This window comes from Nematostella vectensis, chromosome 10 (assembly GCF_932526225.1).
Source record: "Nematostella vectensis chromosome 10, jaNemVect1.1, whole genome shotgun sequence".
Taxonomy (NCBI): domain Eukaryota; kingdom Metazoa; phylum Cnidaria; class Anthozoa; order Actiniaria; family Edwardsiidae; genus Nematostella; species Nematostella vectensis.
The window spans coordinates 4,466,845-4,481,593 of NC_064043.1; the positions used below are offsets into that span (position 1 = coordinate 4,466,845).

General features: G+C 40.8%; 3 protein-coding genes and 1 long non-coding RNA gene across 4 annotated transcripts in view; 1 reads left to right on the plus strand and 3 right to left on the minus strand.

Annotated features, from left to right (window-relative positions):
* Positions 1–5,210, minus strand: part of LOC5510206 (isoleucine--tRNA ligase, cytoplasmic) — a 33,087-nt gene extending 27,877 nt beyond the window's left edge. Inside the window, exons 1-9 of the mRNA XM_032379332.2 lie at positions 4,916–5,210; positions 4,050–4,125; positions 3,898–3,978; positions 3,774–3,806; positions 3,564–3,650; positions 3,341–3,423; positions 3,212–3,263; positions 2,930–3,014; positions 2,296–2,424 (exon numbers count right to left, since the gene is read on the minus strand). Coding sequence (XP_032235223.2) covers positions 2,296–2,424; positions 2,930–3,014; positions 3,212–3,263; positions 3,341–3,423; positions 3,564–3,650; positions 3,774–3,806; positions 3,898–3,978; positions 4,050–4,125; positions 4,916–5,169 — 880 coding nt within the window. The 5' untranslated portion in view covers positions 5,170–5,210. The remainder of the gene's footprint in view (positions 1–2,295; positions 2,425–2,929; positions 3,015–3,211; positions 3,264–3,340; positions 3,424–3,563; positions 3,651–3,773; positions 3,807–3,897; positions 3,979–4,049; positions 4,126–4,915) is intronic.
* Positions 5,211–5,422: 212 nt separating this feature from the next.
* Positions 5,423–7,535, plus strand: LOC5510211 (NADH dehydrogenase [ubiquinone] 1 alpha subcomplex subunit 5). The gene is made up of 5 exons (XM_001630637.3): positions 5,423–5,503; positions 5,746–5,790; positions 5,900–6,016; positions 6,949–7,014; positions 7,271–7,535. The coding sequence occupies exons 1-5, from the start codon at positions 5,483–5,485 to the stop codon at positions 7,370–7,372; spliced, it is 351 nt and encodes a 116-aa protein (XP_001630687.2). The 5' UTR covers positions 5,423–5,482; the 3' UTR covers positions 7,373–7,535.
* On the minus strand, positions 7,388–8,112 carry LOC125573281. The gene is made up of 2 exons (XR_007314044.1): positions 7,606–8,112; positions 7,388–7,554 (listed from the first exon to the last, which is right to left on the minus strand). It is a non-coding gene; the product is annotated as an uncharacterized LOC125573281 (long non-coding RNA).
* A 107-nt stretch (positions 8,113–8,219) lies between these two features.
* LOC125573151 lies at positions 8,220–13,581 on the minus strand. The gene is made up of 5 exons (XM_048733501.1): positions 13,415–13,581; positions 13,255–13,333; positions 9,440–9,589; positions 8,386–8,964; positions 8,220–8,324 (listed from the first exon to the last, which is right to left on the minus strand). The coding sequence occupies exons 2-5, from the start codon at positions 13,315–13,317 to the stop codon at positions 8,220–8,222; spliced, it is 897 nt and encodes a 298-aa protein (XP_048589458.1). The 5' UTR covers positions 13,318–13,333; positions 13,415–13,581.
* Positions 13,582–14,749: the final 1,168 nt, after the last annotated feature.

Here is a 14,749-nt window from a genome sequence, read left to right on the forward strand (position 1 = left end):
AGGAAAGCTGAGAATGTGTTTTAAAATTGTTATTTCTTAAATATTTCTTTGGTTCACTGCCCTCAATGTGCTATCACTTAGGGGTAAATTTTACACCCAAAGTAAGTCCTATTGTATTAACAATATAATTTAATTGAGAAATGTATTATTTTATTTATGTAAGTTACAAGTAAACAACAACATTTATTTATTTTGAAGTCAAATGAGAGAGCTATAGAATATCTAGACTTGATCGAAATTTATAGAGCATAAACATATTTTCAAGATCAACAACACTACAAAAAAAATACAAATCTCTAGATTTTATTGAAAATGTTCCATGAAAATAAAATGACATTCAATGGAGATAAAGGTATTTTAGGGAAATAATAAAACTTAAGCTTATCTAAAGGAAGCACCAAAGTACCAAAATAATTTTCATAGATTTAAGTACATATTTTACACTTACATGACTTTCAACACCTATGTTGTACTTTATTAAAATCGACATGGTTAAAATGATGAGACTCAATGAGAGAGATCAAGATATTTTATAGTAAGAAAATAAAATTCATCTTAGGGTAGCCGGTCAAGTGTCCAATGTAAAGTAGATTCATCAAAAATGCGATTTGTAGGAGACGATTTCCATCAATTGTTTCAAACTACTTCCACTTCAAAATAGATTAAGCAATCAAGGTAAATACCTCGAGTCCATTCATGAGTGTCCAGTGCACATTTAATTACGTCTTGAAGTAAGCTGTATGAGTCTAAAGCAGTCAGCACTTAAAGCCGCATTGTCACCAGTTTACTTCCGGTTAATTACGTAACAATCTCCGGAAAACGCGAAAGATATTTCAAAATATTGAAAGCAGTGTGTTTATTAGAAGTTTCTTTGAGGATGTGATTGATAATTTAGAGCAGATGGCCTGTTTAATATCTCGGATTTTAATAGATTCCTTTGTCTTTTAACGGTTGAGGTTTCCGTCAGACCTCCGGAAGTAAACTGGTGGCAATGCGGCTTTAACTTAATTCTTATCTTTAGCCGCGTGTCTCGCACTTGGGTCGCAAGTGTAAACACGAGTAAATACAGCGAAATCAATCCAACCTGAGATGATTTTCCAAAATAACTTGGTAGAAATTGAGGCTATGATTAAATATGCAGTTATTAAATCGTGAATCGGGCCTTCAACTGCACAAATAACATGGATCTGAGAGCTGGAATCTCAAATTCAAGATGGCGGCCATGACACAGTTTCACACCTGTCAACCTCCGAAAATCTCAAGGCTTGAGAAATTTTGGGGGGGAGGGAAGGGGTATATTAATTTTGGGGGGAGGGGTGGGGTATATTAATTTTTTGGGGGGAGGGGTGGGTTTAACCTTGCAGGCGCTTGCCGTATAGAAAGCTCCATGAACAGATCCACTTATAGATCTCACAAGGGTGTTAGATAAATTGTGCTACGCAAGGGAATTATTGTTTCGAATATCTTAATGGAAAATAGGTAAAATGCCGATTTTTTATAGAATAATTTTTCGGAAGGGATAAAAATCGCTAAAAAGCGGGAGATTTGGTGCTGAACGCAGGAGAGCGGGAGAAGAGGTCCAAAATCTTAACACATCCTAATCCTAATGCGGGAGAGTTGACAGGTATGCAGTTTTAAATTATGCAAAAGCTTTTGGTAACTGTGTAAGAAAAAGGCTTTAGTAAGGTCGCAATCAATACACTAAAATAAGAAGTATCGCCCGTGGGGCAAGGGTTCTTGGGAATTGCATTGTGCAAATCGCGAGACGACAGAAAAAAAAAAACAGTTGCATTTTATGGCTGGGCTACCACAGGTATCTTTCAGTATATCTTTTTTTTGTATATATTTAACTATTTGAGCAAATAAAAAATGGGGGTAACCGAATTCGTTTCTCTGTCAAAGAGATTTTAAGTAAAAAATGTGCGCATTTTGCTTTGTTTTCTTGTACAACTGTGGCGCGGGCACACTTAATACCGGAAAATTCAAATAAACAGCGTGCGTAACTATGCGAAGAAGGGGTGCGCAGTGCAATTCAAGGGAATTACCTTAAACTGTTGCTGTACCCCCAACTGTGTGTGTATTTGTATGTTTTCTTCTCAATTTCCTCTTAATCGTATGCTTGTTAAGGTGTAAATAAGTGCTTATTATGCAATATCTGACAGGGAGGTCTTTTTTTCCTTTTTTATATTTCTTTCACTGCCTTTTTCCAGTGAATTTTAGAATTGTGGTCAATGCTATAAGGACTTATATAAATACAGTAACAATTTCAAGCTGAAATTCCAATGGAGGGATTACCTTTGACCTTGACATATTCCATGTCTTTATTGACAACTAAAGCCAGGTTGCTAGGTAATGTCCAAGGCGTGGTTGTCCAGGCAATCATGCTGACGTCAGGGCTCTCATCAAGAGGAAAACTGACAAACACTTTTCATAGGGAAAAAAGGAAAAAAAAAACTATATGCCTTTATATGTTAAATATAAACAAAAATAACTTCACTTGAAATTTTACAGCTGAATAAAAAATTTTTGTGTGAATTTTCTTTAGTGAATTTGAAATCCTTGCTTTGTGATGAAATACTCTTTTTAATGTTTGTTTTTATTTACTATGCTGTGTGCTCTAATCCAAAAGAGAGACATGGGCAAATGTGTCTCAATCATAATCAGCCTTGATCCTTTGACAATCCTTTTCTAACTGACAATTAGGCATTGGTGAGTATCAAGCATACACCTACGTATTTCAAAAAACCTTGCCAGTGCAAACAACAAATGACAGTTCCACAACTAAAGATACCATGAGTCTCATATTTTAACCAAATGCAGATGTATGGCAATGGTACCACTGGGCCCACTTAAAAGTATGTTCTAAAAGCACCCTTTGCCTGTAATGTTTGCACTGGCAACATTTCTTTTATTAATTAGGTGTGTATACCTGCAGGGTCCTGTACTTCTTTGTAGTTCTGGTTCGACTCAAAGTTTGAGAGTGGAGTGTTACACACAGTTGAGTAAGGCATGACCTAAAGAAGAACATATAAAGAAGAACATATGAGTCTCAAGTGTTCATGATAATCTGGTAATGTTTGTGGTGATTCTTGTGAATATTGTTGATGTTTTTTTTTATAATAACTTAAAGGCAGAATTGGTAATGTAATCGTACATGTCATATACTTTAAATAAGATGTAAGAAAACATCTATATATAAGAATCTGGGTACCTTAAATCCCCGGTATACCATATTCTTCTCATGAAGCTGCTTGAAAACCCACCTGAAAAGGAAACAATGCATATGATGCTAGTGTCTAAATGAAAATAAAACAAGTGCAAAACCTTGATAGCTGTTTACCAGACAGTCTCCATGAACCACGGGTAGAGTGTCTTGTAGTCATTCTCAAAATCAATCCATCTTCCAAGTCTACTCACGATTCGCTGCAAGGTTGACAAAAATATTTATCAATTTTGAAGAATCAAGATGAAGAAGTCCAGAAGTGAAAATAAAAACCATATGAGATAACTGGAACACTGCACTTTTTCATTACACATTGTGTACAAAACTAAATCTAACAAACCTCCCAATCTGTTGAATATCTCATGACGATTTTCCGGCATTCATCATTATATTTGGCAATACCCATCTTTGCCACATCATCTGGACCCTAGAAACAAAACACATTAACAGTTTTAATTCATCTGAGAAAAAAATTCATCTGAGAAAAAATGCTTTCACAGTGTACTGTATTTATCAAATCCAAAGTAAATATAACAGTTGACTATTTTACCTTTATATTTAACTTTTGGTCAATTTCATACTCCTGAAAAATTGATTTAAAAAAATTCAATAGTCAAACCTTTGCAAAATGTCAGCAACAAAAGAATTGGCATTTTTGTAAATGAATCACATACCACAGGAAGCCCATGACAATCCCAACCAAATCTTCTCTCCACATGATAACCTGTTTGGTGGGCATAACGTGTCACAATGTCCTAGAAGATCAAGCAAATTATTTATGAACAATTTGTAATTCTTTAGCAAACTAAGCCAAATAAATCTCTACCTTGATTGTTCCTGCTAGAATATGACCATAATGTGGTAATCCTGTGGCAAAGGGTGGACCATCATAAAAAGTGTACCTAAAACAGAAATATCAAGAATTAGTGAACAAAGGCAATTACATGTATCTAATTATAATTGGTGAGGATATGATATTTTGTTGATGAAGCACAAATTTAAAAAGCAAAAGTACCTGATTCTTTAACTGATAGTGAAATGATGATTGATGATGGTGATGAAAATGATGGTTGTCATGATGGTGGCATAGCTGTCAACTCTCCCGCATTAAGTGGGAGTCTCAAGATTTTGAACCTTTTCTCAAGCCTTATTTTCTTAAAAACATCCATACATATACTTTTCTTCTACATTAGCTATCTTGGCACTTCTGATACATTCACTGTATTTTCTCAATATTTTTCCTCAAGCGAGGTTGACAGCTATGTGGTGGTGATAATGATAGAAATAATGATGATAGCGATTTCTATGATGATGATGATTATGATGATGATGATGATTTTTATCTAATGGTGATGACAATGGGTGGTAATGTTACTTTGGTGGTGGTAATATCGTGATGATGATCATAGTCATCACAAAGTGAAAGCAGTCGTGGTGGGAATGGTTATGATACCAAAAGCAATGACAACAAAATGTGGAGTTACAATAGCTCTAACAGAAGTCTCTCTAATAAGTAGTAGTCTCTGTGCCATCGTAAATATGACTATATTAGGTAATCTTTTTTTAAGTTAAATGGATTTCTATTATTTCAATATTTAACGTTAGCCTGACCTTAAACCCAAGCGTAGCACCTTACAATATCCTCTTTTACAATGCATTTGATTTATTTAATTCAATAAAACACGGACTAACCTTGGACGGCCCTCAGATTGCCGTAATGAGGACTTGAATGCGTCGAGCTTTTTCCACAGTTCCAATATTTTTTCCTCTTCTTTCGGGAAATTGTGCTGCTCAGATACTGCGGAAGCCATGTCAGATTCTCCCGCAGACAACGAGGAGCAGACTCGAGGAACCACTACCTGAATCTGTGGTGTTTTCAAAGCTCTAGCAGTCCTCAAACAATTCCTAAAGATTGGCCAACTTCTACCACATGGATTTCTGATCATTACATCAGCCACCGGCAACTCATTTTTCTCAGGCGTTCCTGGAAAGCCAGGCGCATGCTGCCCTTCGGAAATTAGAAGAACCTCGGAAAAACTTCGGAAAGATCAGACTTTTCCCCTAATTAAAAAAGTTTATCACCATAATAAAAACAGAAAAAGATCGGTCGGGGAATATATTTTTTGGCAGCCTTTGACTGTATTTTTTTGGTTGACTGCTCTTCAGGTTGAGTTCAGGTTGTTTCGGACGAGTCTCGTGAATTATTCGGGCTCACCCGAGACTCTTTTCCCACCATGCACTGCTATCTTGTTATTCAAGATGGCGGCCTACTTGAAAAGAGTGAGTAACAATATTTGATAATTATTTTGATCCACACTGCTTGAATTAAAGGAAAATATCATGATATCACGAAGAAATTCAATGAAATATTCCCTTCATTTCAGATTGTCACGCTATATCGAACTCATTTGTTGATCTCGAAGGGTTTTTTCTCTAAGGGAAAACTAATGTGTTGCTCGATGTGATTTTGCTCGTAACTCGTATTACTTATATACTTATTAACACTATTCTTCTTTACAAAGTCGACAGGGCTTGTCGGTCTTGCCGTAGCTAAGGCACCACGAGAGGTATGTAGCTAGAAAAACTTGAATCAACATTTTTCATGTTCGAAGAACATCTAAAAAATAGTAATTTTGTTGTGCAAGTCTAACTTTTACACTAATGGTTTTTCATCAGGCCTTGATAGGATTGTACCAGAAGACTCTGGGTGTTCTTGATAAAATGCCAAGAGATGCTGCTTACAGAGTGCACACAGAGCAAATTACCAAGCACAGACTCAGCATTGTAGAGCAGGTTAGAGTTTTTTTGATGGTGTGCACATACCCATAACAAATCCACTTAAACCAATATGTGAGACAGAGGAAAAAAATGGCATGAAATTTTCCAATTCTCGACATATAAGCTCAAGATTCCACATACAAGGAGTTCCTCTGACCAAAAGCTTAATTCCAAATTTTAAAGAAATTTTGAAGATATGAAATTTAGATATAAGCGACCAAAGTTTACTTAATTTCTGATCAGAGCCCGGCTTCTCCCTAAAAATGAGTAGAATTCATAGTTTGAACATTTGAAAATTGCACTTCAAGCCTCATATCTCAAAGACGAATCCATTAGAAAAAAAAAATACTTTTTGATATGTTGGTTTACATAACATAAGGAACCTCTATGCAAAAATTCAAGCTTACCAAACTTAACCAGACCTTATTTTGGGAAAACTTGCCATTTTTTTGCTCTGTCAACATGTGACAGTTCTTGCGAAAACAAAACTTGTGAACTTGCAGTTCTGCGGAATAAAAACAGAAGGCATGCAGTGGTGAAGCATAAAAATGGTATACTAATGAAACCATGTTTTGTTTTCGTGTGAACCATTACAAATGCTCCTTCCTTGATATGGATATCTCAAGTTACTGCCCCCCCCTTTTCTAAGTTGAGACCTATGTTCATCTGTCCTCATTTGAATTAAAATAGGATGGCAATGGAAATTATCAGCTTAAATGTTCTGAATCATACCAAAAACACCCTCTTAGAGTCAAGAAGAGTAAATAAGAGTGTTTAAGATCTATGCACCGGCTAGAGTCGATACATGCCCATACAATTGAACATGCCTCATGGGGCATCCTATTGTTGGCTTCTTGTCCTCTCATTGCAGATATAAATGAAACCTGATTATGATAACTGCAAACTTGTTGGAAAATTTACATTCGCGCTTATTCTATATACTGTAGGAAACTGACATTGAAGCCTTAGAAAAGAAGTTGAAAGCCGGCCAAGTGGAAGAGGTCATCAGACAGGTGAGTCATTGGAGTCTACTGAGGTGTTGTGTTCAGGTGAAAAAAAAAATGCGTCCTTATAATACCGTGTTTAAAGAAAAAAAAACTATACAAAGAAATTATACAAGGACAGGTAAATTTGTGGGTTTTACCATTTCTTTTCAAACTTTAGCCACCCTGGGTCTGGTACTGGTTTAGATTAAGTAAAACTATACCTAACTCTCTTGTAAAGTAAACCACTCTCACTTGTGGTGTATTTTTTTCTTTTGGCGTACAGGCAGAAAATGAACTGTCCTTGGCAGAGAAGATGAGGGTGTGGAAACCATGGGAACCACTACAAACTCCACCACCTGTGGGCCAGTGGAAATGGCCGATTTAAACTTATTATTGGGTGATAAAGGTTTTTTTTTGCTTTCTTCGTTTGTATGATACTGTGTGAACAATGAAGTTTAGAGAATAAGATTTTATCTTTTTTCCCATAATCTTATGAATGACTTCTTGTGACAACTTCTAATACTAATTAAAATGAGTTTTCATCAGTATTGGTAATTTTATGCTTCACTTATCATTTTTAACTACAGTGTTAATTGACAGCATCTAAACGGAAGTAACATGACTTTTACAAAAAAATATTAATATGTTTGATATAATTTGGGGATAAAATATCTACATTATTCAGTTAAGACTATAGTGCTATATTTTTAGGTGCTGTTAATGTTTAAGTCATTCAATGCTCGGGATAGGCTCAAACAGTAGTCTGAAGTGGGATGTTATGCGGCATGGCTGCTTCATCCTCCTAATTGTGGGGGTAGTTATGGTAGTTTTGCTGCTTTCACTGATCTGGGGTGCCCTGTGCCTTATTCCCCTAGGGGAATGATTATCGGTACTTAAATGCAATCTACTCTCCAAATTTGCATACACGGGTCTGTCAATAAGTGATCGAATAGTCTGCCCATCCAACGCAGGTCTATCTTTGAAGCTGATTCCTCTGGTTATCCCACTTGGACTATTGGGCTCACAAGCGTCGTCAGTCTTTGTGAGTTGTGTGGTTGTGAGTGCATGGAAGCCTGGTGGAGGTCTCATGGGCTTAGTACCTTTGGTAGGAACTGAGCTGCACTGGTTCCCTTTCTCTTTTGTGCTAGAAGTGCTGGTGTCTTTTGTCGATATGTAATCCATATCATCGCTTTCAACACTAGGAGTAGGGTTGTTTGAAAGTGGTATTGGTGTTAGCTTAACATTGCTGAATATCTCTGCCAGTTCCTCTGTGCTACTGCCCAGTACACTAGAGGGGGAGGGGCTACCATGCTGACGAGGTGTATAATTGCTAGGTTCTGCAGCACAGACGCTAGCGTAAGAACTTTTTAAAGGTCCTTTAATCGTTGCCATTCTTACATTGTCATCCTTTCTTTGGCCACTTTGAAATGCAGATTTTTGATCTGGAACCCAGTTCTGGCTGGAAGGCATGTTCCCAAAATTGGAATTAAAGTTAGTCCCCAGTGGTGTACTGCGCATGCGTGGGTTGCTCATATTGACAGGCATATTATACTGTGGTCCCATCACAAGGGACATATCTTGGTGCATATGAACCTGTCCCCCACATGTAGAGTTATAAACCAATGGTCCATGATTATATTGCACTCCTGGGCCCCCCAGGAACGAATGGCTTTGATTAACAAACTCCTGTCCTTGTATCATAGACATTATAAACTGTGAAGGAGTTAGTGGAACACCATTCGACGGTCCATATTGCTGATATTGTGCACCTTGGTGGTTGTACACATATCCAGGGGGGATATTATTATACCCAGGGTAGGGTTGCTGGCCTTGGATGTATGGTATCGCTGGGTAGCCTGTGCTGGCTTGGTTACGTATTCCTGTTGTAGTCCCTACCATGTTCGTGTTGGGTGCTGTCCATTGTGGGTATGGGTGTGTCAGGGGATGCTGAATGCAACTTACTAGTTGTGGCGGATGCTGCAAAAGAAATGAAATACTGGGAAATAATTCCTTATTCCAAGAAGATCTTATACCTTTTTTAATTTTACTTAATGACCATTGAATATCTGTCATCCATTTTTTATGTTTAAAGATTATAAACTTATTATAATCAAGTTTTCCTGCAATTCGTTTGATAATGTTTAACCAGTATTTTCAGGGGCAGGTCCAGGATTTCAAAATAGGGGGTGGATAATGGTCGGATTGACGGCTAATAACTGATCCAGTGGTTCTTGGTAGGTCACATAGATCTAACAATGCTTCACGCTGAATTGGATTTGTTGCATCAGCAAAGTCAAGCAGGCGATGGCAAATGGACAGTATCTTCTCCGTAGTTTCTTCAAACAAAGTGACTTTTCATTTTTTTTTTTTTTGCTCAAAAAGGGGGTGCATATCCACCCCCCTGTTTCCACCCCTGATTTTGTCCAAATCGAGGCTCACAACTTTATCGTACCTTGAGGCCTGGGTACCGTGGATAGTTCATATTGAGTGGGGCCTGGGGACCACTGTAACCAGCAATACCAGTAAACGCGGTCTGCTTACTCCCGCTTGGCGCATGTGAAGACACCACTCCCCTGTTAAAGTAGAGAAGCTCACCTGCGACCTGTATGCAAAACACCAACAGCCATTGTTAGAGAACTACACCCTTCTTAGTCCAGTACCTGAGCTGCCCTCTTATTTATTTATTTGTTTGTTTGTTTGGTTGGTTTTCCACCAGTTACTGGTGCGGAAGGCACAACAGAGCTAGGCTCCAAATCAAGTGCCCCCTTGACTCTATTGTCTCCTACGGTCTACCGATCTCCAACGATTCACCTAGCTCTCCTCCGCCTCAGGTCTACCAATCTCCTACGATTCACCTAGCTCTCCTCCGCCTCCGGTCTTCCTTTCTCCTACAATTCACCTAGCTCTACTCCGCCTCCGGTCTAGCTATCTCATACGATTCACCTAGCTCTACTCCGCTTCCGGTCTACCTATCTTCTACGATTCACGTAGCTTTACTCCGCTTCTGGTCTACCAATCTTCTAGGATTCACCTAGCTCTATTTCCCTCTGGTCTTCCTATCTCCTACGGTCTACCTATCTCCTACGGTCTACCTATCTCCTACGATTCACCTATCTCTATTCCCCTCCGGTATTCCTATCTCCTACGGTCTACCTATCTCCTACGATTCACCTAGCTCTATTCCCCTCCGGTATTCCTATCTCCTACGGTCTACCTATCTCCTACGATTCACCTAGCTCTATTCCCCTCCGGTATTCCTATCTCCTACGGTCTACCTATCTCATACGGTCTACCTATCTCCTACGGTCTACCTATCCCCTCCGGCATTCCTATCTCCTACGGTCTACCTATCTCCTACGGTCTACCTGTCCCCTCCGGTATTCCTATCTCCTACGGTCTACCTATCTCCTACGGTCTACCTGTCCCCTCCGGTATTCCTATCTCCTACGGTCTACCTGTCCCCTCCGGTATTCCTATCTCCTACGGTCTACCTATCTCCTACGGTCTACCTATCTCCTACGATTCACCTATCTCTATTCCCCTCCGGTATTCCTATCTCCTACGGTCTACCTATCTCCTACGATTCACCTAGCTCTATTCCCCTCCGGTATTCCTATCTCCTACGGTCTACCTATCTCATACGGTCTACCTATCTCCTACGGTCTACCTATCCCCTCCGGTATTCCTATCTCCTACGGTCTACCTATCTCCTACGGTCTACCTGTCCCCTCCGGTATTCCTATCTCCTACGGTCTACCTATCTCCTACGGTCTACCTGTCCCCTCCGGTATTCCTATCTCCTACGGTCTACCTGTCCCCTCCGGTATTCCTATCTCCTACGGTCTACCTATCTCCTACGGTCTACCTGTCCCCTCCGGTATTCCTATCTCCTACGGTCTACCTATCTCCTACGATTCACCTAGCTCTATTCCCCTCCGGTATTCCTATCTCCTACGGTCTACCTATCTCCCACGATTCACCTAGCTCTATTCCCCTCCGGTATTCCTATCTCCTACGGTCTACCTATCTCCTACGGTCTACCTGTCCCCTCCGGTATTCCTATCTCCTACGGTCTACCTATCGCATACGGTCTACCTATCTCCTACGGTCTACCTGTCCCCTCCGGTATTCCTATCTCCTACGGTCTACCTATCTCCTACGGTCTACCTGTCCCCTCCGGTATTCCTATCTCCTACGGTCTACCTATCTCCTACGGTCTACCTGTCCCCTCCGGTATTCCTATCTCCTACGGTCTACCTGTCCCCTCCGGTATTCCTATCTCCTACGGTTTACCTATTTCCTACGGTCTACCTGTCCCCTCCGGTATTCCTATCTCCTACGGTCTACCTATCTCCTACGGTCTACCTGTCCCCTCCGGTATTCCTATCTCCTACGGTCTAACTGTCCCCTCCGGTATTCCTATTTCCTACGGTCTACCTATCTCCTACGGTCTACCTGTCCCCTCCGGTATTCCTATCTCCTACGGTCTACCTATCTCATACGGTCTACCTGTCCCCTCCGGTATTCCTATCTCCTACGGTCTACCTATCTCCTACGGTCTACCTGTCCCCTCCGGTATTCCTATCTCCTACGGTCTACCTATCTCCTACGGTCTACCTGTCCCCTCCGGTATTCCTATCTCCTACGGTCTACCTATCTCCTACGATTCACCTAGCTCTATTCCCCTCCGGTATTCCTATCTCCTACGGTCTACCTATCTCCCACGATTCACCTAGCTCTATTCCCCTCCGGTATTCCTATCTCCTACGGTCTACCTATCTCCTACGGTCTACCTGTCCCCTCCGGTATTCCTATCTCCTACGGTCTACCTATCTCCTACGGTCTACCTGTCTCCTCCGGTATTCCTATCTCCTACGGTCTACCTATCTCATACGGTCTACCTATCTCCTACGGTCTACCTGTCCCCTCCGGTATTCCTATCTCCTACGGTCTACCTATCTCCTACGGTCTACCTGTCCCCTCCGGTATTCCTATCTCCTACGGTCTAACTGTCCCCTCCGGTATTCCTATTTCCTACGGTCTACCTATCTCCTACGGTCTACCTGTCCCCTCCGGTATTCCTATCTCCTACGGTCTACCTATCTCATACGGTCTACCTGTCCCCTCCGGTATTCCTATCTCCTACGGTCTACCTATCTCCTACGGTCTACCTGTCCCCTCCGGTATTCCTATCTCCTACGGTCTACCTATCTCCTACGGTCTACCTGTCCCCTCCGGTATTCCTATCTCCTACGGTCTACCTATCTCCTACGATTCACCTAGCTCTATTCCCCTCCGGTATTCCTATCTCCTACGGTCTACCTATCTCCCACGATTCACCTAGCTCTATTCCCCTCCGGTATTCCTATCTCCTACGGTCTACCTATCTCCTACGGTCTACCTGTCCCCTCCGGTATTCCTATCTCCTACGGTCTACCTATCTCCTACGGTCTACCTGTCTCCTCCGGTATTCCTATCTCCTACGGTCTACCTATCTCATACGGTCTACCTATCTCCTACGGTCTACCTGTCCCCTCCGGTATTCCTATCTCCTACGGTCTACCTGTCCCCTCCGGTATTCTAATCTCCTACGATTCACCTAGCTCTATTTCCCTCCGGTATTCCTATCTCCTACGGTCTACCTATCTCCTACGGTCTACCTATCTCATACGGTCTACCTATCTCCTACGGTCTACCTGTCCCCTCCGGTATTCCTATCTCCTACGGTCTACCTGTCCCCTCCGGTATTCTAATCTCCTACGATTCACCTAGCTCTATTCCCCTCCGGTATTCCTATCTCCTACGGTCTACCTATCTCCTACGATTCACCTAGCTCTATTCCCCTCCGGTATTCCTATCTCCTACGGTTTACCCATCTCATACTGCCCCCTACAGTCTACCTGTCTCCTACGAGTCACCTGAGCTCTCGTCCGCCTCCGGTCTACATGTCTCATCTTTGCGAAACCACAAGTAGTACGGAAACCTGAGTTACGCTGGACCCCGCCCTTCTGGGTCGTACTGTCTACATATGACCCGGATGCTCAATCCCCCCAAAAAACCTCCCCCTTGACATAATGCTTTAATACAACCATTTTTACCCCTCTCCCGCCCGCCCCACAGACTTCGATAATTCCACCTGCCAACTCAAATCGATTTTTAGTCATGTAACCTGTACCCAAATTTTCGAGAGCCAAGTACAGTTCGTGAAATCTAAAAACATATCTGCTAAGAGATTTTAAAGTGTAGAAAGTTAATTAAAGCCCTTACCGAAGTCGAATGAAATTGTGGTGTTCCTTGAATAGTTGGGACACCCGTGTTTGCGTTGTACATATCCTGAATAATTCGCCTAAAAACATAATACATAGGTCAGGCCTTTTGTGAGAGGCACCTTATTAAACGTTTAAAACAATTCCTTTAACGCGTTTACCAGGGATAATCCAGGGACAGTTGAACGACAGACAGTGACAGTTGAACGAGAGAGTGAATTGTTTTGCTACGCGACAAAGCAGACCATCGCGCGCGCGCTGTTTGCGACGAAACGTACGTGTTGTCCTCAATGTACGCTATAGTCCAGGGGGTCGTTTCTCAAAAGTCCCGATAAACCCGTAAACCCGGAAAATCACCCGGTAAGCCCCCGATAAACTTTACGGGTGTTTCTCAAAACGTCCGTTATTGTAGGGCCCGGAAAAAAATCCCGGTAACTCGCTCGGTAACTTACGGGAGCTCAAGAGCTCAAGATACCCAAAACAATGTTTTTCCTTAATATTTTCAGCTGAATTTATAGATCAACTATTCATCTAGAATTGGCCAAGTTGAACTATCCAATTTGGTGCTTTTTTCCGATTAAATCTCGCCATTTTCAAGTTGTGTCAAGTTGTAGTGATTTTTCATCACTTGAGGAAACCATATCACTGCCCGGAAAGAAGTGGGCCAATCACGGCTAACATCAATTTATGGGATTCCCTACCAGCCAATCAGGTTTACTTTTCTGTCAAATGATTTGACATTTAGCTGTCAACCGTGCGCCCCAAAAAATGTAAACAACTTTGCGAAGGTATTGGAAGTTTGCTACAAAATTCAAACTAGCGCCGCTTTTTTGGAATTTGATTTTCAATCACATTTTTTTGCGTTTTTATAGAAAACAAATCCCAAGCAGCTCGCTGATATTCCTTCACATGTACAAAACATTCTTTTCAACTTAGCGATGATCGATTTTTGGAGCTAGACTATGTAAGCTAGCGCAAAAGAACACAATTTCTTTCTTTTTTTTTTGTAACTCGTGATTCATTTTCGCCTGCTCCTCCATAACATCCTCGCTTTTCGAGAACATACTAGTGGCGGTTAAAAACGGGAACAAGAATTTAGAAAAAAATTGTAAAGAAGGTAATTTAATTCATTGAAAATCTCATTTATTCTCCCATGATCAACCTTTAGTAAATTGTTATGATATTTAGAATTCAGCTTTTTTAACCAAGGCCCCGGCTCGCATCAGGCAGTCAAGAGAGCATTTTTATGCTCTCTTTTGTCTTTTGCTCTTGATTAGTTTCTAAAAATTGATTTAGACCATAATGATATGTGTTTAGCAGATACATTGTGAAAATAAATTTTAGCTTTGTATGGGTCTTGCAGACAGGTGGCAAATTGCTTTACGCACGACCATAGATCACTCCGTCTCTTGCAAGACAACGACATGAGATTTGATCTGTAAAGAAAAAGCTAAACTCTTGGTTCCCCGGCCTCTTTTGTTTGAGATTAAAAAAAC